Source organism: Salvia splendens, chromosome 8 (genome assembly GCF_004379255.2).
Source record: "Salvia splendens isolate huo1 chromosome 8, SspV2, whole genome shotgun sequence".
In the NCBI taxonomy this organism is placed as follows: Eukaryota; Viridiplantae; Streptophyta; class Magnoliopsida; order Lamiales; family Lamiaceae; genus Salvia; species Salvia splendens.
In genome coordinates, this window is record NC_056039.1 from 29,913,092 (window position 1) to 29,938,934 (window position 25,843).

At 39.7% G+C, this 25,843-nt stretch overlaps 3 protein-coding genes and 1 pseudogene across 3 annotated transcripts; 3 read left to right on the forward strand and 1 right to left on the reverse strand.

Annotated features, from left to right (window-relative positions):
• The first annotated feature begins 2,256 nt into the window (after window positions 1-2,256).
• LOC121746052 (TIR-only protein-like) lies at window positions 2,257-3,081 on the forward strand. The gene is made up of 2 exons (XM_042139982.1): window positions 2,257-2,747; window positions 2,955-3,081. The coding sequence occupies exons 1-2, from the start codon at window positions 2,257-2,259 to the stop codon at window positions 3,079-3,081; spliced, it is 618 nt and encodes a 205-aa protein (XP_041995916.1).
• A 9,091-nt stretch (window positions 3,082-12,172) lies between these two features.
• LOC121743643 (NAC transcription factor 25-like) lies at window positions 12,173-13,571 on the forward strand. The gene is made up of 3 exons (XM_042136972.1): window positions 12,173-12,566; window positions 12,671-12,978; window positions 13,057-13,571. Exons 1-3 carry the CDS (start codon window positions 12,383-12,385, stop codon window positions 13,405-13,407), a joined length of 843 nt encoding a protein of 280 aa, XP_041992906.1. The 5' UTR covers window positions 12,173-12,382; the 3' UTR covers window positions 13,408-13,571.
• Window positions 13,572-16,912: 3,341 nt separating this feature from the next.
• LOC121744697 ((E,E)-geranyllinalool synthase-like) lies at window positions 16,913-21,016 on the forward strand. The gene is made up of 12 exons (XM_042138285.1): window positions 16,913-17,282; window positions 17,357-17,549; window positions 17,650-17,882; window positions 18,063-18,186; window positions 18,286-18,395; window positions 18,487-18,713; window positions 18,799-18,914; window positions 19,000-19,098; window positions 19,191-19,406; window positions 19,603-19,732; window positions 19,823-20,056; window positions 20,138-21,016. Exons 1-12 carry the CDS (start codon window positions 16,958-16,960, stop codon window positions 20,684-20,686), a joined length of 2,556 nt encoding a protein of 851 aa, XP_041994219.1. The 5' UTR covers window positions 16,913-16,957; the 3' UTR covers window positions 20,687-21,016.
• Window positions 21,017-21,152: 136 nt separating this feature from the next.
• On the reverse strand, window positions 21,153-23,654 carry LOC121744700 (annotated as a pseudogene).
• Between the last annotated feature and the right edge of the window lie 2,189 nt (window positions 23,655-25,843).

A 25,843-nucleotide genomic window follows, 5' to 3' on the forward strand; every position in this document is an offset into this window, starting at 1 on the left:
TCTTTGAAGGCGAAATTACTTTGAAAATCTATTACATTTGGAGCTGTACTACCGTCTCTTTCTCGTATTCGTTGTGTGAATTTTAGTTCTCCTAATTATTTTGTTTTATTGTGACAAAAAAACTAGACCATTTCTGTTTTGCCCAAAGTCTAGTACAATATATCGCTTTCTTAATTAAGCATTTTGTGAATATGTACGGTAAGTATCGATGATGTCTAGTGGATATTAGACTATTAGTAATTTCTACTTTATTTTTTTCTTATAACATAGAAATTGTGAATATGATCATCTACAGTTCAAAATTACCTAATCTATCAATTGATTTCGTTTTAAAAAGTAAAAAGGAGAAAATGACAAATTAAGCTTTTAATCTTTATTTATTTTGGAATTTTGTTGATCATAGCCACAATTTAATTGGTGGAGTATGAAAGTAAATGCTGGGGTGGAGTGTTGATCGAAACCATCGATTTGGTCTATAACTGGACTAGCAGTTAATCGTTTACCACAGTAGATACAGATGCGTCATCACGATTCCAACTGTTCGATTATGGTAGGAGGGACATGTTCATTAGGGACCATGCTAAGTTGAAATTGATATTTTTGTATATTAATTCTAGTTCTACCATTTAAATTTGTTTTATTAGCCGTATTAATTTAACAAAAATTAAACTCATACTCAATTTATTTTTTTGTAGTTATATATTTGGCATTGTAGGAAGATAGAATCATTTCATGATTGATTTTTGACAATCCTATAAAATTAATTAATATTTTAAATATTAGAATCAATATAAAATATTTTTTAAAAAATAATACTATCATTATTGTGGACTAAAAGTAAGCAGTGGTTCACGAAAAATGCGTTCGGGTGATGGGCGACATATCACTTAATTCTGTACAGGGACGGAGCCAGGAAATTATACTAGAAGGGTCAAAAATATTAACATACAAATAAATAAATATAAAAATAATATATATACATTAAAATAACATAGTATATTATTTTAGAGGATGATAAGCCTATGTGTATGTCAGGAGAGGGGCAAGTAAAAATTATTTTTTTCTAAATTAGGGGGGCAAATTAGGTGAATATGTATATATTTTGGTTTTATAATATATATATTTACATGGTTATAGAAAAATGAGGTGGGGCATTTGCCCCTTCTCACCATATTATAGATCCGTCCCTGATTCTGTACATATTTATAGGAGTAGCATATGATTTCAGAGATATATAGAGGTTTAAGATAAAACTTATACTACTAAAAAACTTTAAAAAATTATAATATTTTGTTTAAATTTTTTATGAGCTATAAATCTTAATAAAAAAAATCAGACCGGGCATTTTTCGTCAGGAAACAGTAAATATCAAAATCGTTCCCCAAGAGCTTGTTTGAAGCGTATACGGTATACGTGATATTCTTACTTTAAAAAAACAACTAAAATTTTGAATAGTACTAAGTAATTCAGAAGCTCTCTACGAAAATATAGTATTACTACTAGGGTACTAGGGGTAGTGATAAAATATAAATATTGTACAAACATCAAACTATAATCTAGACCGTTAGAAAATATCAACAGATGACAAAATAATAGCAATAAAAAATATCAACATAGTTCCAACACAATATCAACATAGCATCAACCGTTGACACTGTATTGACATTTTTTATTGTTATTATTTTATCATATGTTGACATTTTCTAACGGTCCAGATCATAGTTTGAAGTTTATATAATATTTAGAGTTTGCATTTGATCACGTCCCCTTCCCCTTCCCCTACTACTAGTATTTAAAAATGCGGACGCTTTTCAAGAGGTTGTTATAATGCAAGGCTATCAAAATCGAACCATTAAAAATAAGCACACTTTAAATTGTTTTATTTATGAAAATGAATAAAAAAAATGGAATAAGCGTATTTGAAGGATTACACATCCTTGCCTTGGTAAAGATAACTACAAAGACCAGCCCAAAAGAGTCAATTCGTTCAACCCTTTTACTCTTTTTTTCCTCTTGTCAAAATCTCGAACCCACTACATATTTTTCAATTAAACAGTCCAATATTCAGATTAGTAGACATTTTTCTCCCATTCAAAATCAAACCACCAATACAAATCAATGCTCCCCATCCCTATATATAAACCTCATCAATCCTAGTAATTAAGACCCCAACAATTATTTCACTAGTCATCCCTTTTCATTACTAAAACAAAAACAGCTAAACTACAAAACCCCATTTTTTCCGAACTCACCACCATGCAACGTCCAGCCTCCGCCTTAATCAGCACCATCGGCGGCCACGGACGCCACCCCCTCCTCCGCCAGCAGCGGCATCGGGCCCCACCGTGCGACGTGTTCATCAACCACCGCGGCGTGGACACTAAGCGCAACGTGGCGGGGCTGCTGTACCACCACCTCCGCCGCCTCGGCCTCCGCCCCTTCCTGGACAGCAAGAACATGAAGCCCGGGGACCGCCTCTTTGACCACATCGACGCGGCCATCAGGGAATGCAAGGTCGGGATCGCCGTCTTCTCGCCCATGTACTGCGATTCCTACTTCTGCCTCCACGAGCTCAGCCTCATGACCCAGCTTGGGAAGCGGATCATCCCGGTCTTCTGCGACGTCAAGCCCTCCGAGCTCCGTGTCAAGGACGATGGCTCCCGCCCACCCGAGGATATCATCCGCTTCCGCGCCGCCCTCGAGGAGGCCAAAAACACTGTCGGATTAACTTTCGACACCATAAGAGGGTAAGTGCACAGCAATATTTTATAATGCATGATGATTTATGCGCGTCGGTGATTGTTAATATTGTCGACCGCACATTAGTATGATATTATCTGCCTTGATGAACAAGCCTGCACAAATAATTTTTGGGTGACTCTCAAAAGGCGGACGAAACTTATGTGTGAATTATAGTTTGAGTGATTAATATTGTGGTGTTTGTGTATGTGCAGGGATTGGCCGGAATTTTTTGCTCAGGCGGAGAATGTGGTGATCGAGAATTTGATCGAAGTGGAGGAAGAGGAGGAAATTAAGAGACAGAATAATACCGGAAACGGACTTAAATTGAACTATATATAATTAATCTTGGTTAATTTGAAAAGATTAATGGTGCTGGTAAAATTAATAATTTGAATTCTTTAATTTAATTCTTTGTGAGGAGCAACGAGTCCTTCATTGCCTCTTTTTAAATGAGGTTTATTCGGAGGGCTTCCTAACACATTCGTTCATTGTTCATTTTTTCTGCAAATAAAGGTTGACTGTAATTCTGTAAATGCAGTAAGTTGTAATCATTTTGTATTTGTGATTCATTGATTTTTTGCTATTGAAATTTCACTTCTTGTAATACCAATTGTTCAGTTGCGACCAAGATCCAAAATTCCAAACTCTTATACTCTTAGTACTACATGTCATGGGATGTAACAACTTTCAAATAAGTGAGACAGACAAGATTTTAAGTTGGATAACAAATAATTTTGTTTAACATTCTATATAACTAGTTCATTACATTTTTCATCTATTCTTTTTCTTTTGAAATCACTACATGATAGTTTTGTTAGTCACATTAATAAACATGTTCTTTTCATTATAAGAAACTAAGTAATCGATTAATATATAGTTAGTCTCTCATACTATTACGTAAAAAAAAGTCTTGATAAACTTCACTGTTAAAAGCATCTTCTCTGGATCAAATATAGAAAATAACCTTTAGGACTGAAGCATGTCATGCATAAAAGGAAATCTATGTTGACTTCATCAAAACTTTGACTAAATATTATATAATCTGAATTTGAATGGTAATTCAATAATAATCACGATAGTGTTATTGATTAAACATATTAAAATTCAGCTAATGTAATTAATAAACAGCCCAAACTATATTTCATTAGTCTAAAATATCCCCCAAAAGTAAGTCTTCACGACTTCACTATTGCATTCTATTGTTACATTTTCAAAGAAAATAATAAAAGTTTGAACTATTAGGCCATCCAAAACGATGTCACTATACCGTCCCTTAAAACACTATTTACGGGCCCCACTATACTTTTTTACTCCATTCCTTAACTAAGGGACGGAACCTGTAACCCTCCGTCCCTTAACCATCTCTTAAACCGTCCCTTAAATTACTATTCCTTCAATTTATTTTTTATTTTTTTTCCACCAAATTCAATTAATAAAAAACACACTTCATTAAAAATAAAATAACATTACAACATAAAATAAAAATACAACTTAACATTCAAAAAAATAAAAAAGACATAATTAAAATCCTAAAAAAATAAAAATGACATAATTTAAAATACAATTTTATAGAAAATAAAAAAACTACTCCGCCGGCGAATCATCCCCCGAAGGCGGTGGAGGTGCCCTGAGGCCACTTGGAGGCGGGATACCAAGTTGTGCAGCCATAAACAAGACTCCGTTAAGCCAGGCTTCGTATTGGGTAGGCGTAAAGCGGGAAATGTCCGCCATTGTGGCGGTCATGTACATGGACATAAGGGAATTCGAGGGTCCCCCCGAGCCCGCCTGGCTTGATTCGACTCGGCCCCTCCTCTCTCTAGCCGCTTTCGCCGCATTTCTCCCTTGCGGCCGACGGCGCCCACGGGAGGACCCCCGGCATCGTCTGCCGGGGTCTCCTCCTCCTGCGAGGCCAACTCTTGTGGTCCGATGCCCGAACCGCCCTCACCAGACGAGTATTGGTCATTCGCCGTGTGCTTCGTGCGCTTCGAGGTCGAGCCCGAGCTGGACCGCACACCGCCGGCCCACCTTTCCTCATCCCTGACGACCTCCCGAACATCGGTATATTTGAATTGTTTGCCGGTGTCTTCGTAGTAGACCCGCAAAACCGACCTCAGAATGTCGGCTCCCGTGCCTCCGTTTTGGTACTGAGCCGCTTCATTCTTGTAGATGCCGCAGAATCGTTTGACGTCTCTGTCGACTCGGTCAAAGTGAGCGCGAAGCATCTTATATGTGCGGCGGTGGGTCTTTTTCGGCTTAATCTCGTGGTAGGCCTCGGTGACCTTTTCCCAGAAGCACTTCCGGGGTTGTTGATTCCCGACGATGGGATCGTACGAGACGCTGATCCAGGCGTTGTATACCACCAGTGTTTCTTTGGGGCCGTACGGATGCCGGCCTAGATCCTCCTCCTCCTCCGCCTCCGGCCTGGAGCCTCCCCGCCTCGGCCTCCTCCCCCGCCTCGGCCTTCTTCCGGAGTGGGTTGAACCGGATAATCCTCCAGAATCTGGGATAATCCCTGCGAATACCGCGGGGCGGAGGGACGAGCGTATGCATCAACATCAAAATTGGGTGGTTGGTACCCCCCCGGCGTGCCCAAACCCTGGGTGCCCGGCATCGACGAACCGGAACCACCCAATGTGTTGTACATGCTCCCCCAGTCGCCGAACGCGTTGAGATCCCACGCACCGGAGCCGCCACCGCTGGAGTTTCGGTCGCCGGACATTTTGTGATGAGATGTTAGATGAAAATTGGAGAGGAAATGGAGATGAATTGTGAAGAATAGATGTGTAGTTGTGTGTGAAATGAGGATGAAATATGAGTATTTATAGAGTAAAAATAAAAAAAGAAAGGAAAAATGGCTCTATTAACGGCAATATTACCGATTAACATTTTTTATTTTTATTTCTTTTTATTTAATTTGATTTAAAAAAATGAATTATTGCATCAGAGTGACGATGCTCACTCGCGGGACAGCGAGTGGGCGTCACACATGGCCTGAGAGTGCGCCACGTCGCCTCGGCGCGTGGCGAGCCGTCCCGCGTTTCGTCGCGACGGGACGGGCTGGTGACGGGACGAGAAGCTGCAACGCGTCCCGCCCCGGTTCAGTCACTGCGGAACAAAATACGGGCCACCCGCGTGACGCGTTGTGGGTGGCCTTAGAGCACCCGCCTCGTCCCTCCGAGACGAGACGGACAAGGGACGAGTTGCAGCGTCCTGTCTCGTCACCATCCCGCCGAGACGCCCATCCCACCGAGACGGATGGCAAGCCGTCTCGTCACGCGGCCGCGTGACGTGTCGCGCGCTGGTGCCACGCGTGACGCCCACACGCAGCCCGCGAGTGGGTTTCGTCATGCTGACGCAATAAATCATTTTTAAAAAAATCAAATTTAATAAAAAAATAAAAAATAATCAAACGGTAATATTACTGTTTTTGACCGTTTTTCTTTTTTCTTTTTACTGTATAAATACTCATATTTCATCCTCATTACACACACAAACTCACATCTATTCTTCCCAAATCATCTCCATTTCATCTCTAATTTTCATCTAACCTCTCCAATTTACATCACAAAATGTCCGGCGACGGAAACTCTGGCGGTGGCGGCTCCGGCGGGTTTGACATCAGCGCGTTTGGCGATTGGGGGGCATGTACAATGTATTGGGTGGTTCCGGTTCCGGTTCGTCGACGCCGGGAACCCAAGGCTCGTCGACGCCGGCAGGGTACCAACCACCCCATTTTGATGTTGATGCATACGCTCATCCCTCCGCCCCGAGGTATTCAAGGGGATTATCCCAAATTAGGGAGGATTATCAGGATGAACCCACTCCGGAGGGAGGATGAGGCGGTGGAAGCTCCAGGGCATTCGACGCCACGGAAGAAGAGGCGGAGGCGGCCGAGGAGGAGAATGATGTAGGCCGGAATCCGTACAGCCGCAAGGAGACGATGGCTGTGTACAACGCCTGGATCAGCGTCTCGTACGATCCCATCGTCGGGAATCAACAAACCCAGAAGTGCTTCTGGGATAAGGTCATCGAGGCCTAAAATGAGATTAAACCAAAGGGGTCCCGCCGCCGCACATTGAAGGTGCTCCGTGCTCACTTTGACCGAGTCGACAGAGAGGTCAAAAAATTCTGCGGCATCTACAAGACTGAAGCGGCTCATTACCAAAGTGGAGCCACGAGAGCCGACATTCTGAGATCGGTTTTGCGAGTCTATTTCGACGACATCGGCAAAGAATTCAAACATGTCGATGTTTGGGAGGTCGTCAAAGACGAGGCAAGGTGGGTCGGCGGTGTCCAGTCCAGCACGGGCTCGACCTCGAAGCGCACGAAGCACCCAGCGGGTGGCTAATACTTGTCTAGTGGGGGCGGTTCAGGCAGCGCCACACTAGAGTTGCCACGCAGGAGGTTGAAGGCACGCCGGACGGGGTCTTCCCGTGGACTCCGTCGGCCGCAAGGGACCAAGGCGGTGAAGGCGGTTAGAGGGAGGAGGTGCCGAGGCGAATCAAGCCAGGCGGGTTCCCAAGGGCCGCCCTCCTCCTTAATATCTATGTACTTCACCGCCACGATGGCGGACACTTCCCGCATGACGCCTGCCCAATTTCAAGCCCATCATGCCGACATTGTGTATCTGGCCGGACAACTTGATATTCCGCCTCCCCCGCCTCCGGGGGATGATTCGCCGGCGGAGTAGTTTTTATAATTTCTATAAAATTGTATTTTAAATTATTTCTTTTTTTTATTTTGCCACGAATTTAATTATTTATTTATTTTTCGTATTTTAAGTTGTAATTTTTATTTTATTTAATGAAGTGTGTTTTTATTAATTGAATTTGTTGGAAATAAAAATAAAAAATAAAATTGAATGAATAGTTAAGGGATGAGATGGTTAAGAGACGGTTAAGAGATGGAGGGTTGCAGGTGATGTAGACCATCTGAAACGTTGTCTCTTATCCGTCTCATCTCTTCACTATTCATGGGCCCCACTGTACTTTTCATCCCATCTCTTAACTAACAGACATCACCTGCAACCCTCCATCCTTAACCGTCTCTTAACCATCTCATCCCTTAACTATTCATTCAATTTCATTTTTTATTTTTATTTCTAACAAATTCAATTAATAAAAACACACTTCATTAAATAAAATAAAATAAAATTATAACTTAAAATTCTAAAAAAAATTAAAAAACACATAATCCTAAAAAAATATTAAAAATACATAATTTAATTTCTTCCGCGCACTCTACTGGTTGCCAAAGTTTGCCCAATTGTGCTCCGTTAGATCATCTTGGAGTTGGACGTGGGCGGTAGAATCACATGTCATTGCCCGAATAGACAACCGATCTTGCATAGACGGATGCACTCCACTGCGAGGCGGACTACTTGCGGTAGAGCTTCCCGGGGTTTCAGGGTCGAACCACTTTCCCGCCTCAGGTCCTTCGTCGGCGAAATTCATGTTGTGCAAGATTATACACGTATACATGATGTCGACCATATTCTCCATAAACAACGTACGAGACGGGCCTTTGATAATGATGAAGCGAGCTTGGAGAACCTCGAACGCTCTCTCCACATCCTTGCGAGCAGCCTCTTGCTTATGCGCAAAAAGAGCCTGTTTTTCGTTCACCGACCTGTTGAACGTCTTCACGAAGGTTGGCCACTTCGGGTAGAAGCCGTCGGTAATATAGTACCCCATTTTATACTGCCGGTTGTTAGCGATGAAGTTGATGGCCGGCGCTTTACCATTCAAAACTTCGGCGTGAGCGTGATGACGCCCACTCGCGGGCCCGCGGGTGGGTGTCACGCCTAGCGCCAGCGCGTGCCACGTGGCGCTGGCGCGTGGCGAGCTTTCGCGCGAGCCGTCCCTCCAGGATGAGACGCTCGGCGAGACGGAACCGGGACGGATGGCTGCAACGCTGTCTCGCGGCCGTCTCGTCTCTCCGAGACGAGACCGAGACGCCCGCGAGATGCGTTGCGTTATATAATCTCGTAGATGGGGATGAAAGAGGTTGAATCGAGAATGAAGAATATACATAAGGCCATCCACAACGCTGTTCCTATACCGTTCCTATACCGTTCCTTAAACCACTATTTGAGGGCCCCACTGTACTTTTTTACTCCATTCCTTAACTAAGGAACGGAACCTGCAACCCTCCGTTCCTTAACCGTTCCTTAAATTACTATTCATTCAATTTCATTTTTTTTTATTTCCAACCCAATTCAATTTAAATAAACACACTTTAAAAAACAAACACACTTTATTAAAAAACACACAACATTAAAAAAAATTACAACTTAAACTTAAAAAAATAAAAAACACACAATTAAAATCCTAAAAAAATAAAAGTACACAATTTTAATAATTTCATCCGCCAAAATTTGCCCAAATGTGCTCAATTAGATCATGTTGGAGTTGGGTGTGGGCACTAGAGTCGCGTGTCCTTGCACGAATAGATAACCGTTCTTGTATAGACGGATGCGCTCCACTTCGAGGCGGACTACTTGCGGTTGAGCTTCCGGGGGATTCGTCGTCGAACCAATTTCTCACCTCGGGTCCTTCGTCTTGGACAATCATGTTGTGCAAGATTATGCACGTATACATGATGTCGACCATGTTTTCCATGAACCACGTACGAGCCGGGGCTTTGATGATGTTGAAGCGCGCTTGGAGAACCCCGAACGCCCTCTCCACATCCTTGCAAGCAGCCTCCTGCTTCTGCGCAAAAAGAGCCTGCTTTGGGTTCGCAGACCCACTGCACGTCTTCACGAAGGTAGGCCACTTCGGGTAGATGTCATCGGCGAGATAGTACCCCATTTTATAAAGCCGGTTGTTGGCGACGAAGTTGATGGCCGACGCTTTACCATCCAAAACTTCGGTCAAGAGGTCAGACTAGTGGAGCACGTTTACGTCGTTGTTCGACCCGGGGACCCCGAAGTACGCGTGCCAGATCCAAAGGCGGTAGTCGGCAACGGCCTCAAGTATAACGATTGGGTGGGTGCCTTTGTTGCCGCTCGTGTAAGACCCCTTCCACGCCACCGGGCAATTCTTCCATTGCCAGTGCATGCAATCGACGCTGCCGAGCATCCCGGGGAATCCGTGCACTGTTTCGTGAAGGTCGAGCAGGAACTGACAATCGGTCGTGCTTGGCCTCCGGAGAAATTCGTCGGTGAAGGCTGCCCAGACGCCTCTGCAGAATTTGAGCAAGCACATTCGCCCAGTGCTGTCTCCGATGTGGAGGTATTCGTCGAACATGTCGGCCGTTTGTCCAGTGGCAAGCTGGCGGATTGCTGCAGTACATTTCTGCAGCGTCGTGTGGCTGGGACGGCCGACTGCGTCGTACCCTTCCTGGAAGAACTCTTCCCGGGCTGCCAAAGTATTCGCGATGTGGAGAAATAAAGGTTTCCCCATGCGGAAACGGCGACGGAAGTACGTATCTCCCCAAACAGGGTTATCGCAGAAGTAGTCGCGTACTAACCTTGCAGCGGCTTCCTCCCGGTTACGATGGATGTACGTACGGGAGCGTCGTTGGGGCGGCGCGGCTTCTTCGGCCTCCCGTCGTCGATCTTCTTCAAGTGATTGTTGCAATATTTGACGCATTTGTTCAAAAGGATCCATTAGTTTGATTAAATTTGGGAGAAGGAAACGAGAGTTGATTTGAGATGAAAATTGGGGTGGAAATAAAGAGGAATAGATGTGTGTTTGTGATTGAAATGAGTATGAAATAGGAGTATTTATAGAGTAAATAAATAAAAATATATATATATATATAAAACGGATATAAAAAAACGGTCACATTACCGTTGCAAAAAAAAAAAAAAATTTTATTAAATTCGTATTTTTTAAAAAAAATTTGAATTATTGCGTCACCGGGACGAAGCCCACTCGCGGGGCAGCGAGTGGGCTTCACGCATCGAATGGGAGGCCGCCACGTCGCCTAGGCGCGTGGCGGAACGTTTCGTTCCGCGTTCCTCCGGAACGGAACGCGGCACGGCATAGGAACGGGGGCGGCACGGAATGGCGACGGAACGCACGCTGCAACGCGTGCCGCCGCGGAACCGTTCCGCCGGAACGGCATAGGAACCGCAACGGCACAGCGTTGCGGGGGCCCTAATCTCGTAGATGGGGGTCTTATCATAATTAATTGAGTCCAACTCTAAACCTCTTCCATCAATATAGAGTAATTAACAGAATTCCCCCAATTGCCTTAGATCAATAAAAGTAGAAGAGACACAACATTCCGGTGGTTCCACCCTAAATCAAATCAATCGGAAAAACAATCAAATTGCTTCGATTAATAAAGTGGAATCTGAATCGCCCTAATTTGGAAATTTGTATTGGCCTAAACACGTTCTTTATTTTATTTTATTTTATTTTTTTCACCAACACATTAAATAAAACAACATCTCAATCCGCAATAAACAACCCTTCAATTAAATTAATGAGATCGAAAACAAATTTAAATTAATTTCATAACGTTTGTGGGATAATTTAGAAAACAGAGTTGCATTTTCGTTTTGACTATAAATTAAAAGCGAAAGCAAACTCAAAATTAAATCGCATTTACATTTATGGTTTTCTGTTGTTTTGCAATAGTCATAATTATCTATATTTAATGAATACATGTTATTTATGCAAGTAGATGATAAGTGTGTGATCTGGCATTTAGGAAATAATCACAAAATGAGAAATTTGATTAAGAATTTAGGGCAAATGGCAGATGCAGTTTTGACATAAAAGAGCGATTTGTTGGACAGTAAATTAGGAAAATGTTGGACTATATCCTTTTTAGGGCACAAATACATTCACCACAATTCTAAATCAGAGCAAACAAACCCATATGCGAAAGCTACACAGCATCAATTTGTTTGTCTAATGCCTATTATCTCATTCACACATAAATATATTTCACCAATATAAATTATTTTAAAAATTGTTTTCTAAATATGTTCTTGCTATTACATAAAAGCATGGTTTAGTTTTGAGTACATGTAGTCCCCTTTCTTCTTCTTAATGATCACTTAAGTTTCTTTATAAATTAAAAAGGTTAAGAAGCTGTAATAAATAAGTACATAATCTACACAGGGTGTACATGGCTTTGATCTTCATCTAATAATATAGTAGTAGAACATGATATTAATATACTCCATATCCCGAACGGCATGTAAAAGTTCATTCATTTAAAAATATCGACTTGTTGAATTGAGTGTATCTGCATATCCGTATTTATATCGTATTCAATAGTTTGTCATGACGGTCAAGTTCCCATAAATTATTAACAAGCTAATTAATTTATATAATAATAATAATAATAATAATAATAATAATTATTGTAAAGAAATTTGCTTATTGTAGAATGAGATTATCGTCATAGATGTAGACATGAAACCGCCACAACATTCCTACCGCGGCAGTATTGCGGCGCGGCCAACGCCTCCGCCTCCGCCACCGCACCACCGAAATAAGAATCAAATGTCCACAGATTTTACTCTGTTGATGTGGTCCCCCACCTACACGTTTCATCTCCTCAGTGGTCAATCTACACCAAGCATCTGCACCTTAGCTCCACCCAATCCCGCTCCCAGGTTCCCTCTCACACTTAAATTAACCATTTCTCCTCAAAAATTGAATTTATTCTACGATCCATGGAGGGCACCAGCTCCAGCGGCGGCAACCACCATCCGCAGATGCCACCGGGCTTCCGCTTCCACCCCACCGACGAAGAGCTCCTGGTTTACTACCTCAAGAAGAAAGCCGCCGACGCCCCTCTCCCCGCTGCGATCATCGCCGAGGTTGATCTCTACAAATATGACCCCTGGGAACTCCCAAGTAACAACTCCTCCCTACTCATCGATTTCATATCAGAATCCGAAATGTTCAACACACATTTTATTCATACCAAATCAAATCCAAATACACAATTTATATTTCAGGTAAAGCAAGTTTCGGTGATCAGGAATGGTACTTCTTCAGCCCTAGAGAGAGAAAGTACCCCAACGGCGAGCGTCCAAATCGCGCGGCCACGTCGGGATACTGGAAAGCCACCGGCACTGACAAGCCGATCCTCACCGATAACGGCACACAGAAGATCGGCGTGAAGAAAGCCTTGGTTTTCTACGGCGGCAAACCGCCCAAGGGCGTCAAAACTAATTGGATCATGCACGAATACCGCCTCGTCGGAGATAATTCCGCCGCCGCTAAACCGCCGGGAATAAATCTCTCTAAAAAATCTTCTTCGCGGGTGGGTAAACTACTCATTCACCCTGTCGATAATTACTAATTATAATAAAGTCATGAATTAAATTTATGTGAAATGTAGCTGGATGATTGGGTTTTATGCCGGATTTTTAAGAAGAACGGCCCGGCTTCGTCTGCAGAAGACGGCCTGCTTCACTCACCGGTACCAGTCCAGGAAAAACCCTCTGATTTTTCGAATTTCTTCCATGGAAACCCGATGCCGACGACGGCGATGTTTCCGGCGAAGGAGTGGCAAGTGCACGACGACAGCATGAACAACCCTAGCAGCAGCTCGAGTGATCAAAGAAATATTTCTTATATTTCACTGCTGAATCAGCAATATCCGCAAACAATATTCCACCAAAGCTCTGTTGATGAGGATGATGCCGCATTGCAGCAATCATACCAACTCCCCCCTTCACGATTTCAATAAATCGAATCAATGTTCATTTCCGGTAACGTTATTAGTACACTTATGTATATGAGCATTTTTTGGGCATGTTAAATGTGTTACTACTTTGCTATAATTATTTATTGTTTCTCTTGATATTTTAGAAACATTGAATTTGAATTTGAATTACATTCATTCTCCAGCTACATGCATGCGTGTGAGTGGAAATGGAGTAGTACTATTTTTGTGAAGATTGTTGTGCGTGATGAAATTGTTATCTGAAAAGATCCGTGATATTTTGTATTATCACTTTAATTGCAAATTGAAGGCATCGAATTAATTAGCGTGATTTTACCAATGTTTCTAAATTAAACCACCCATTCAAATTGTTAATGGTATTCACTATTCACCGCTTGATCGCAAAGTGTGTGAAAGGGAAGCGTGGTTTAGCTGGATTAATGTAATTACACTTGACAGAAATTGAAAAGCTTATCGAATATTGTCATAATTAGTGAAGATAGCGTATTGTTACGATGCTAATTAAATTAGAATTTAGCCCACTTTTGTGAGGATGTGGGTAAAGGGTGGCGTTGCCCATTCCTTTACTAAGCTATTTGTTGCGTATACGTAAATCGTAATGGAGGGAGAGTTGACCCATTGTAATTGGGCCTCGACCTTGGGCTTCACCCACGGGCGGAATGATCAAAGTTATGAATTTAATAGTTTCAACGCAAAAAGGTTCACTTTTATTCTGATAATCTCAAGTAGGAATCTTAATGCAGCTCCATTAGTCTGTTGGGTTAGGTAGATACCTAATGTTTAGTGTTTGTGTTATAATTTCTAATCTAATAAAATTTTATTCTGATTAGCCTACGCTAGCTAGATTAACATGCAACTCGAGTAAGCTGGCCCAAATATTCGTGGCATTGGCTCGATTGACACGCCTAGTTTTAAGTATATATTTGACTAGATATAATAAAATACTCCCTCCATCCCATAAAATATATAGGCGGATGAGATGGCACGAGAATTAAAACAAAATTGGTAAAGAGAAAAGAGGAGAATGGTATAGTAAAGTAAGAGAGATGAGGAGAATGACAGTTAAAGTAGAGTTAGTGGATAGTGAGACGAACGAAAATGGAAAGTGCACATATTTTTATGGGACGGAGGGAGTAATTCGTTTTGATTTGAAATACCAAATGATATGCATTTTGATAATAATTTGATCTAAACACTTTCTTTAAAAAAACGTCCTAATTTTTTAATAGAAAAAAAGATTGTAGTGGTACTAGTAACTTATAACAAGCATCCACATCTTTGTTACTACACATGGCCAACGGACTCCTATTTTATGAGAGAAGTTATTTTTCTAGATACATTGTAATTTCTGTGGTTTTCTATTCCCAAATCATAAAATATTGCATACGTCACTATGGATTATGTACGAACAAAAGTCCGTTACACGTGCCGTGGTTACCATTTTTTAAATGCGGGCTTGGCCCTATAATAGTCACGAAACTAAAGGGTTATAGGCCCAATATGAGTGAAAGGCCTTTATAAATTCCAAAATGCTCATTCTATTTGAAATTAAATAGAACACCCAAGTCCAAAAGGCAAACTCAAGGGACAATTTGTACATTCATTTCATATTAAACTTTTGAGAAATCTTCCGATGAAATATCATACCATACCGAAAACTAAACTATATTATGAACAAATTTGATATTTTCAGTAATTTTAGGCACGACAAGGGCAATATACATGTATTTTGGCATTTTTTTTCTAGCCCTAGCTGCAATATGCGACGCACTAGCAAATGTAATTAATTGAATATCCGCGAGATAATTCTGCATTTTGAGCCAAACAAATCGCTTCCTGCATATTTCTATAGTTACTCGTTTTGGTTGAGTAGAAAATATAATCCTGTCTTGGAAAATTCTACATTTCGAGCCAAACATATCACATCATAAATGAATTTATAGATACGTGAAGATATATTCGTTGACCTCAACGTTCGTGGAATTATGTGAAAATCACTCTTGAAATGAACTGGTTATATATGGATTTATATTAATTAATTAATTATTGGATTGACTTCTTAAATATGAGCACTTGCACAAATTATATTGTTCTTCTTTGAAAATTAAACAAATTAAAAAACGTGTAAGATTCTTTTTTAAGGAAATATTATGTTTTACAGAATGTTTTCATTTGTTTGTCTCATTACCTAGAATGTTTATTTTATTAAAATAACACCTTCAAATCAACTTCTCAAGTTTACGCCACCCTTCTCAAATTAATAACCCGTGGGCTAATATTTTTTTTAATTTTGTTAATCTAATAAATAAAACCAAAAAAATTATTTCAATGTGGAATTAATTTTACGAGTTTCACGGTACGCAAATTGTTTATTTTCTTGTGTTTCTATATAGAATTAAACAGAAAACATATACTCCCTTCGTCCAAGAAAAATAAGACACATTGTGAATGACACGAGTTTTAATGTGGAATTGGTAAAATAAGAGAAAATAGAATAAATTAAGAAAGAAGTAGTGTTAGTGGAATGTTGGGTCCATATTATTAGTAAGAGAGAGGGGAAAAAAGTACGAGAGAAGAGAAAAAAATAGTAAGAGAGAAGTTGTTGAAAACTTTCATTTTTCAAATGTGCTCTATTTTTTGTAGACCACCAAAAATGACAAATGTGCTCTATTTTTTCGTGGACGGAGGGAGCAGTATTTTGAAAGATTAATGTTAATATTGGAAGATGAAATCATTTCAAACATATATATTGATGATATTTTTTACTTGAAAAAATAAAGATAAATTATCAATTTTCAAGAATCAGTGCATAAATTTTAGTTATAGTGAAATTTAAAATTAATTGAACTTATAGATTTTATTTGTTAAATTTCTTAATATAGAGTTCATGTACGCCTAGAAATTATGGAATTGAACTTGAAGAGGATCGGAATTGGTGTTTTTGTTCTGGAATGGATATGGACAAGTGAATTAAGTATTGTGCACATCAATAAATAAGATTATATATAGTTCCATATTTATAAAAATGAAAGCAGGAGATAATTTTATTCCATGTTATTGTAATCCTTCAACACTCTTAATTAATCAATGTATCTATCTCATTCAAGATTTCTTTTACATACTTTGATTCAAGCTAGCTAATGAAAATCATAGTGTTTTTTTTAAATGTCTTCCTTTAAATGGATGATTGGTGAAACTACTGTTGTTTGCCGCTCTTCATCACTTGCGTCTACGACCTACATATTTCGAAACCTTTCCAACGAGCTAAGAAGTGCTAGGCTAGGTATTCAATGTTTCTTGGTAGTGTAGCTGCGTAAGCTATACTTGCTTTGGTTAGTCCTACACAAAATAGAGGCCAACAGCTACCGTCTTCGTACTATATATTTGGGAACGTTTCAAACGTTCTCCATTAATATTAATTTGATGTGTCCACCACTATTATAGTATAGTATAAATAGATCTATCCTTGGAATACATGTCATGATACAGGTGCGGTCCAAATTAAGTAGAAACAATTAAGGTTAAGTGAGAGGCAAATATATATCTTATAATAATGGAGTCGTCGCTGCTTTCAATCGAGTCCCTTGTTAGCCAACTGAAAAATGAAATTTTTTGTAACCTCCATAGCCATAGTGATGCATTTGTGTCCCCCTCAGCCTATGACACTGCTTGGCTTGCCATGATTCCCCACCAAAATAATCACAATATTCCCATGTTCTCGAGCTGCCTGAATTGGATAATCCAAAACCAGAAAGAAGGTGGGTTTTGGGGAGAAACCAATGAGGAAGGAATTTCCACCATTGATGCTCTCCCCTCTACCCTTGCTTGCTTGATTGCTCTCAAAATGTGGGACCCCTCCCATCCAAATATTCGATCAGGTATTTTTTTTAATCTCATTTATATTGATATAGTAGTGAGTTAGTTTGTGAGACTTTTATATATATTCATGCAGGTTTGAGGTTTATTGAGTTGAAGGCGGAGATACTTCTCAAGATAAACTATCAGAACCTGCCGCGGTGGTTCGTGCTGACTTTTCCAGCGATGGTTGAGCTGGCGGAGGCGCACGCGCTTCCTCTTGTTTTCCCTCACGGATTAGTCACGGCCATAGCTCACATTTTCGTCAGGCGCCAACATATTCTTGAAACGTACGTACAAAATGCATAATTTCAATTATTTATTTCTTGTCAACATGAAATGCATGCTTGAGTTGAATGATCAAAACTGAAAACATGGGTGGAATTGCAGGGAAGAGCTAGTTGGAGACGAGGAACGGCGTTGTTTTCCGCCACTCCTCTCGTATTTAGAGACATTCCCAGCTACTTACCATCTTGATAGTCAAGAAACGGTGAAGCGATACTTGAGCAGCGATGGCTCGCTGTTTCAGTCGCCGGCTGCCACTGCTCAAGCCTTTATGTCCACCCAGAATATGGACTGTCTTAAATATCTGCAATCACTGCTTCACAAATTTCCCAATGGAGGTACTAAACTTAGCCTAACCCCTCAGTAATATGTTCATAATAATCTTCTACTATAATTCAGAAATGAAAAGTAATAACATTAATAAATAATCTACCCCCTCTGGCTGGGGCTCAGTAATATGTTCATACTATATAATAAAATATCTTGTGTAATTAAAAAGAGAATTAATGATATTGCAGTACCTGCAAAATATCCTGTGGATGGAGACTTGATAAAATTGTCCTTGGTGGACCACGTGCAAGGACTTGGCCTATCTCCCCATTTTAACCAAGATATTGAGCTGCTTCTTGGTCAAGTCTATAGGTAATTATCCCGTTTCTAACTACCATCTTGTCTAACGAATCGAACATAATAAATGATAAATTGACTAAAAAATCATCGTATTAATTTGCGTTTGTTCAGAAGTCAGCAGAATATAAAATCAGATCCGAACAGCAGTTTCCCGTTGAAGTTATTCAAAGACGCAATGGCTTTCCGGCTTCTCCGGATGCACGGACACGACGTTAATCCAGGTACTTTACCTTAATTAATCACCACTTGAATTTCAATTTTAGTATATATATATTCATTATTTTCATACTAATTTCATGTGTATGTAAGCAGAAAGCTTCTGTTGGTTTGTGCATCAACCGGAAACAATGGAGTATATGGAACTAAACAGCCAACACTTTATCACCGCAATGTACAGTGTTTACAGAGCAACTGACGTAGCATATCCAGGAGAGCACCAATTAGATGAAGCAAGAAAATTTGCCACTAAATTGCTCCAAAATTCCAAGACCAGGCATAGAGATTTTAACTTGTTAATTTCTAAAGGCCTTCAAAATTTGGTACATATATATACATAAACACGCAGTCAATTCATTGTATATTTTGTAGCTTCATCTCATCACCTTCGATTATTCATTCGAGTAGATCAAGTATGAGGTGGATGTTCCATGGACTGCACGTCTTGATCGTCTCTATCATAGGAAATGGATTGAAGAAAATAAAAGCAGCCCTTTATGGATTGGGAAGGCCTCTTTCTATAGGTAACTATTTTCATCACTCATAAATTGTTAGTACTTAATATCTCTAAGTTATAGTAATAATGCTACCTACGTTGATTATAAACAGGTTGTCCTGCCTTGAGAATACCAAGCTGATGCAACTAGCTGTTGAAAATTTTGAATTTATGCAGTCAATATATATGCGTGAATTAGAGGAGCTTAAAGAGTAAGTCGCGTTAATTCCTATATATATCGATGAGATTCATTTCGATTTCACAATTATTAATGAGGAACATATGCATGCATATATATGTTTAGATGGTCGAAGAAACGGAGGCTTAGTGAAATGGGATTTGGAAGGGAGAAGACAGTTTATACCTATTTTGCAATTGCTTCTTGCTCTCACTTTCCTCACGATTCAGTCATGAGATTGCTTCTTTCAAAGGCCACCATAATTGTGACAGTTGCTGATGACTTTTATGACATGGAAGGTTCTTTGCCTGACTTGGAAATTTTGACTGATGCAGTTCAAAGGTAATTTCACTCTTTCATCTTTTTAACTAACTCCAATAACCGTATTCGAGCCACAACTAGTCTGCGTACTACTCATGGACGGTAAGAGAATAAACACTTAGTGCTTACAGTTAAATAAGTGTAGAAGCACTTTGTGCTCATGGATTGCAGAAGAATAAGTACTTAGTGAAGTGCTTATGAGTCCCTTAATTTGTAGATGGGAGGGCGAAGGATTAGAGGGCCATAGCAAGTCGATATTCGAGGCAGTAGATGAGCTTGTGAAAGAGATGGTAGAAACTTGCCAGCCCCAACAAAGAAGCATGGGTGTTCCCAAGTTGCAACAGCTTGTAAGTTTGTTGTAACACAAGAATTTTAATTCATTTTTGAGTATATATTGTTAGGGATGTGTTCAATACATAAAACATCTTATGTGGTAGTGGCGCGAATGCTTCATGTCGTGGATGGTCGAGAGAAGATGGAGTGTAGCAGGGTATACACCGGCCATGGATGAATACTTAGAAACTGGGATGTTGTCGATTGCAGTACACACAATAGCTCTTCCAGCCACTGCTAATTTCTTCAACCCAAATGCAAACCCTCTTCAATACCAAAACATCACTAAATTGGTCATGGCTGTCGCACGTTTATCAAACGACGTACAGAGTTATCAAGTAATTATACACACTCCTAATTAATGGGATGATCTCTTTTTTTATCCTCCTCCATTGAATAATTTTAATGAACATATGCAGAAAGAAGTGGTGGATGGAAAAATGAACATGGTGATGCTCCACTGGCAGCAAAATCCAGAGGGTGGCATAGAAGATTCGGTGGCGCATGTGAAAGAGATGCTGGAGCTGAAAAAGAAAGAACTGTTGCAACTTGTGTTCTCAGACAGATTTGAACAAGAAATGAGTAAATCTTGCAAGCAAACACATTTATACTGCATGAAGGTGTTCGAGATGTTCTTCAACTCAGCCAATCTCTTTGACAGTGAAACTGCACTTATGCAAGATATAAACAAATCCATTTACCTTCCCATTACTCATCGAAAACCCTTCAACCCTAATGTCGTTCCCTCCCTCCAAAACAACGACAAGTCCAAGGTTTCTGATCCTAAACTTGTTCCCTCGCTCAAAAACAACGACAAGTTCAAGGTTTCCACTCGCGTCCACACCCTCTCCAACTCAAAGCCACCACTACACACCACCAGTTATATCAAACTTGCACCCTCTCAGAAACTACTGCACCTTCCCATAAGATGTAATATGCGTCTCACCGGCTTCGGGCTGCCAATTTAATGATCTTTACACTTCAATCACTATATGTTATCACGAATAAGTTTGGTATTTGGGGATTAATATCAAATGTATGTGTAGTTCTAATAGTGTTTAGCCACTGTATTTTACTTTCCTGTCAAAAGTCTCCAAGAGTGGGCTACTAGCCTTCATAGTTTCATGCTTAATATCTTATGGTTGTATGTTTTTATATTATCTGTATACAGTAATATTTCATTAGTAGCTTTATGGCCTAATTAAAACTCCAATCATGATTAATCCATTCAACATATGTATAATTGATGTTGGATTCACCATTCAAGTTTTGCCGCGTATAGACAATTATATTGGTCTAATAAATCATGATGAATGGACCCTTCAAAAGAAAAGCATGATAAGCCAATAAAACTGTGTCACTACAGCAACCTCCACCAACCCAAGTTATGTTTTTTTATAACTGTCCACTAACTAGAAAAGAGTCACTCGAGAATTTGATAAGAAATAATATAATAATTTGAGTAATTGTAATTTTTTGTAGTAGCAAAAGTGCCAAGACTTGATCAATCTTTGCATCATGTAGTTTAATATATGATTAGATACAGTAGGTAGAAAAATGTTCAATTCCATCTCTGAGAAGGTGGAGATTCCCCTGCAAGAAAGGAGGCAAAGAAAGCAAGGGATTCACTGGGTTTGAATATGGGCACAGCATGTCCTGCTCCTCTAAATGTGGCGAATGTGAGTCCATAATACTCTTGCACCCATCCACTAACCTACAAATCAAATCGAATCGAATCCAGATCACGCACAGTCATCGTCCTAAAGGTTTAATTGATGGAAATAACAAACACCCTGTACCTGTTTCTCGTGGTACCAAGGTCGCCACGCCCTCTTGATCGCGAGTTCTAACGAGCTCAAACTGTATCTCGTCTACAGAACAGGAACTCTGCCGTCAGTATCACCACTGCCACCAAACCATATTCTCACTATCGTTCCAACAAAATCAGATGTTAACAAGAGCATCAGTCTATATATCTATACCTGTACACCCATATCCGGAGGCCAGCAGCTATGAGCTTCTTGTATATCGGAATAACAGATTTCTTCGTGTCATACCAGTTATGAAACACTGTCATACTGCACAATCGAACATCACGTCAGCATCTAGAAACGAACTCTACCTGGCATGAAGACATCCTCAAACTCACAATTATCATGAGAAAAAGTGATATTTATATTGTATCCTCTTAACTAGAAAAGTGACAACCAAGCTGTAGAAATGTGATCTGACCGCACGTCCTCACTAGGAGTGTCCCTCAAATTAAAAAAAAAAAAAAATTGAAGCTTACTTGCTTAAGCTCCATTTCTTGAGACTGATTCCATCAGAGACATGGAGGGCCTTCTGAACCTGGGGTTGATTGTAGTAAAACTTGGCATAGTCGTCCAAGCATGGATCGTAACCACCCATCATCCTCGGCATCTACACACGTAAGATCATTTTTTCCGGCCATCTATTTTTCATTGTTGAAACAAGAGAGAATAAATACTTACCATCTTGGATGACCTCCTGGCTTTTAATTTCAAGGCACGCCCATCGTTGTCCACAAAGAAAGGCCCAATTTCTTGTGTTGCTCCATATCCCACGGAAGAACAACCGGGACCTAGAAGATATATAGAACCTGATATCAGCAGCAAATACGGAAGTAGAAAAAGGTAAAAGTGAAATAACAAGGAACATACAACCACAACCTTGAACCATATAATTTAAAGGGAAGCAACGAAGAATACTCTGCCTTTAGAAATGGCATAGAACGGAAACTGCTTATATCTTTTGTTTAGATAGATTTAACTTAAAATATGGTTAAAAGATTGATATTAGGTTGACAAGGACAGATGAAAATGTGCTTAGCTTTCATGCTTCTGCATCAAATGGATGCATCCCATGCTACAAGCAAATAAAACAACTACGATACTTCTAGAATACCTTGGCACCCTCAAGATTTTATATAAGATTATAACATACACATGTGTGATGCATGCTTGTTGAATTTTAAAACATTATGAGGCAATTTTAGCCCTCTTTCTTACCTCCATTTAGCCACAGCACTAGAGGTTTTTCATCAGCGAGAGTTGTGGCTTCATAAAACCAGTAGAAGAGTGCTCTTCCATTGTTTTCATTCACTGTGACATAGCCAGCATAATGTTTAAAATTTACACTAGGTTGGCCAGGAAGACTTGTTACAAGATCCTCAGTGGCTGCTGAAGAATTGAATTTTATTTCACTAGACCAGTGCCGATATCTGGCTCCGGCTAGTGGTTTCATAGAAACCAAACTCAGAGAGAGGACAAAGAGCACTTTTAGAGCGATATCCATTGAGATATCAACTACCAATCCAGAGATGGTTATGAGATAAAATATGCCAAACTGGCATGTTTATTTATACATAGAGGATTACATGTGTTTAACAAAAAATGAGAGTGGCCACATTGTCTTTAGTGAGATATTCTATGTGGCACACGACATTTTTAATTCGTCAGCAATTACTTTATGGCCTCTCACATGAATTTAGGCAGGTTATTACATAGCTAAACTAGCACCAATTAGAGTGGAGCCTCCATTTACATTTGGGTTGTTGGATCAACTTCACGTGGATATATATCAAGATTAAACTTAACTAAACATTTCCAAATTGTATTAGTCAGTATTCTTCTAGAGTGCAATCTTGTTCTTCAACAGTCGTATTCAGCTTCTCTAAACTTGCTTTAACTGAAAATCGTGCATTCTTTTGTTTATTAATTTGACTGCCTACATGTGTAAAAGGTGTGGGTGTGTGGTTAATGTCTAGATGAAAAAGCAGCCAAATAGTATTAGTATTTCATAACCATTAGTAGAAGGCCTCACTAACATGATGGCTTAAAGTTCTTTCCCAATCTCCCTTAATTTCTAAATCATAAAATATTTCACTGATTGATGTTTCTAATAAGTTCGAACTAGATAAGATGATAAAGCCTGGAAACATAGGAGCTACGACTAAACAATGCATGGATCTGAAATAGTATGAGATTTAATTGATGCTACATCACATGAACAAATCAAAGCAAAATCATTGACAGTTTGATAATATTAGATGGGCTCTCTCTATCATTGAAGCACACAGTCAAAGAAAGTCACATAACCATTCTTTTTGCGTGATGATGACATCATGATCATTCAAATCAAGTTACAAATTTCAGTGACATCAAGCTACTATTACAAAGAGAATAAGAGGATCAGATTTGAACGGGGACGGATTTTTGCAGCATGCGCTGTTTTTCCCATATATTGACCACGTAATCATTTTTCTTTTTTTTCATCAAAGTGGTAAGTGAAATGATATTTCAGTATATATTCTCAATTAGTGGTATGTGTGTGCAGTGTGTAGATAAAAGTTGACCTATTGTTTTGGAATCTCAGCATCAAAAGAAAGAAAGAAAGAAAAGAAGATTGTGGCGAACCTTGTGGTGTGTGGCTTTAACTTCTGATAATCAAGGTGATGGAATTTGTATGATTGCAACAGCCAACTTGGATGTGGACCATGAGTTGGATTTCAACTTGATTTAGTTGAAAAATGAGAACATCTGTAACGAATAAATATATTCAACAAAATTGCCTGAGTGCAATTTATACAGGAAACTAAGTTATGTAAGTTATTACTTCATCAACACTGATTAGAGATCAAATTTGACCCTGCTGGTGCTTTGATTAGGGCAACAATCGAGATCATGGCAGACTAAGATCATACGAGAGAATTAGCAAACCCTTCTTTTCTAAAGGCCTAAAGTTCTTTGATATATGCCTAATCCACTTCTATAAAAGAATATTTACTTTTTTGAAACTTCATTGCAGCTACTACTAATCGAGCAAGTATAATTCTATCCAGTTTCCGATGTGTAAAAGTTTGTAATCTCAGTCAAAAGTGCTCCATTCAAAAAGTGGGAAGGTGTTCTTGCTATATTGCTTTATCCTTTATTCTTTTCATGGATGAATTTGTCTCCTTGGTTAGTGGTAGAAAATGATAATTTTATCAGCATATGCATCTAGGAATAATATATTTGAGGACGTCACATGGCTTATTCACGACTAACCAATCATGTTTATTGAGTAGCCTGATTCTCAATACATCAACTTATGTTCCTCCACAGCATACGATTTTCTGGATTTTGAAGGAAAACAGTCCATAATAGGTAGTACTACAAGTTTCCAACAAAAGTAGAGGAGAAACAATAAAAACGTGTCAAAATATCCCCTTCAATTCTTGCAACTTTTTCAAACCAATTAAACCGAAGACTAATCCAAGAATAATGAAAGTAAAACAGAGTAAATAACAGAAATCATAATGAAAAAAAATCAAAAGTACCTTTAATTAGCCTAGCCCCTCCTTTTTGACTAAGTGTACATTAGCTTTAATTTTGACTCTTTAGAGCATCCACAATGGCAGATGTCCCGGCGGACGTCGGACCGGACGTCCGCGCGGGACGTCCGCCATTAGACAGCATGCATACGGATACGGACGTCCGCTGCGGACACCGGAGTTCCGCGGCTTTCCGGGACGTCCGCCATTGCATTGACACGACAGACGTCCCGATTTTTTTATTGTTTTTTGTGGATGTCCGTCGGGATGTCCTTGGGAATGTCCGCCATTGTGTAGTGGGATGTCCGTCATTGTGTAGTGGGATGTCCTTATGACGTGGCAGTGCAGTGAGATGTCCTTATGACGTGGCAGAATGTGTTTTTGGGAAGTCCGTTGGAATGTCCGCTGGTACATCCGTCCCATTGTGGATGCCCTTATGTAAACCCCCCAACAGGCAACAGCAAATAAGCTTTAGAGCATCCACAACCGTGCTCTTGCCAACGAGCACGGTTGTGAGCCCGACCCTACTTTTTCTGTCTGCTCTTAGGCAAGAGCACAACACCCACAGTCGTGCTCTTCCGCAAGGACGAGTACAAGGGTCCCACCATTCCATTATTCAATTTAAATAAAAACATTTCCACAAAATTAAAATACATTAAACATACCCGGAATAATATTACAAAATACATTAACAATTAAAAATTACATAATTAAAATCTTGAAAAATAAAAATTACATAATTAAAATCTTAAAAATTAAAAATTACATAATTAAACTCCTAAAAATTAAAAAT

Coding starts and splice junctions, on each gene's coding strand:
- LOC121746052 (XM_042139982.1), top strand. CDS start 2,257: ATGCAACGTCCAGCCTCCGCCTTAATCAGCACCATCGGCGGCCACGGA. Junction 2,748..2,954: donor ACTTTCGACACCATAAGAGG/GTAAGTGCACAG, acceptor GTGTATGTGCAG/GGATTGGCCGGAATTTTTTG.
- LOC121743643 (XM_042136972.1), top strand. CDS start 12,383: ATGGAGGGCACCAGCTCCAGCGGCGGCAACCACCATCCGCAGATGCCA. Junction 12,567..12,670: donor TGACCCCTGGGAACTCCCAA/GTAACAACTCCT, acceptor TTTATATTTCAG/GTAAAGCAAGTTTCGGTGAT. Junction 12,979..13,056: donor CTAAAAAATCTTCTTCGCGG/GTGGGTAAACTA, acceptor TGTGAAATGTAG/CTGGATGATTGGGTTTTATG.
- LOC121744697 (XM_042138285.1), top strand. CDS start 16,958: ATGGAGTCGTCGCTGCTTTCAATCGAGTCCCTTGTTAGCCAACTGAAA. Junction 17,283..17,356: donor CCATCCAAATATTCGATCAG/GTATTTTTTTTA, acceptor ATATTCATGCAG/GTTTGAGGTTTATTGAGTTG. Junction 18,396..18,486: donor CGGACACGACGTTAATCCAG/GTACTTTACCTT, acceptor GTATGTAAGCAG/AAAGCTTCTGTTGGTTTGTG.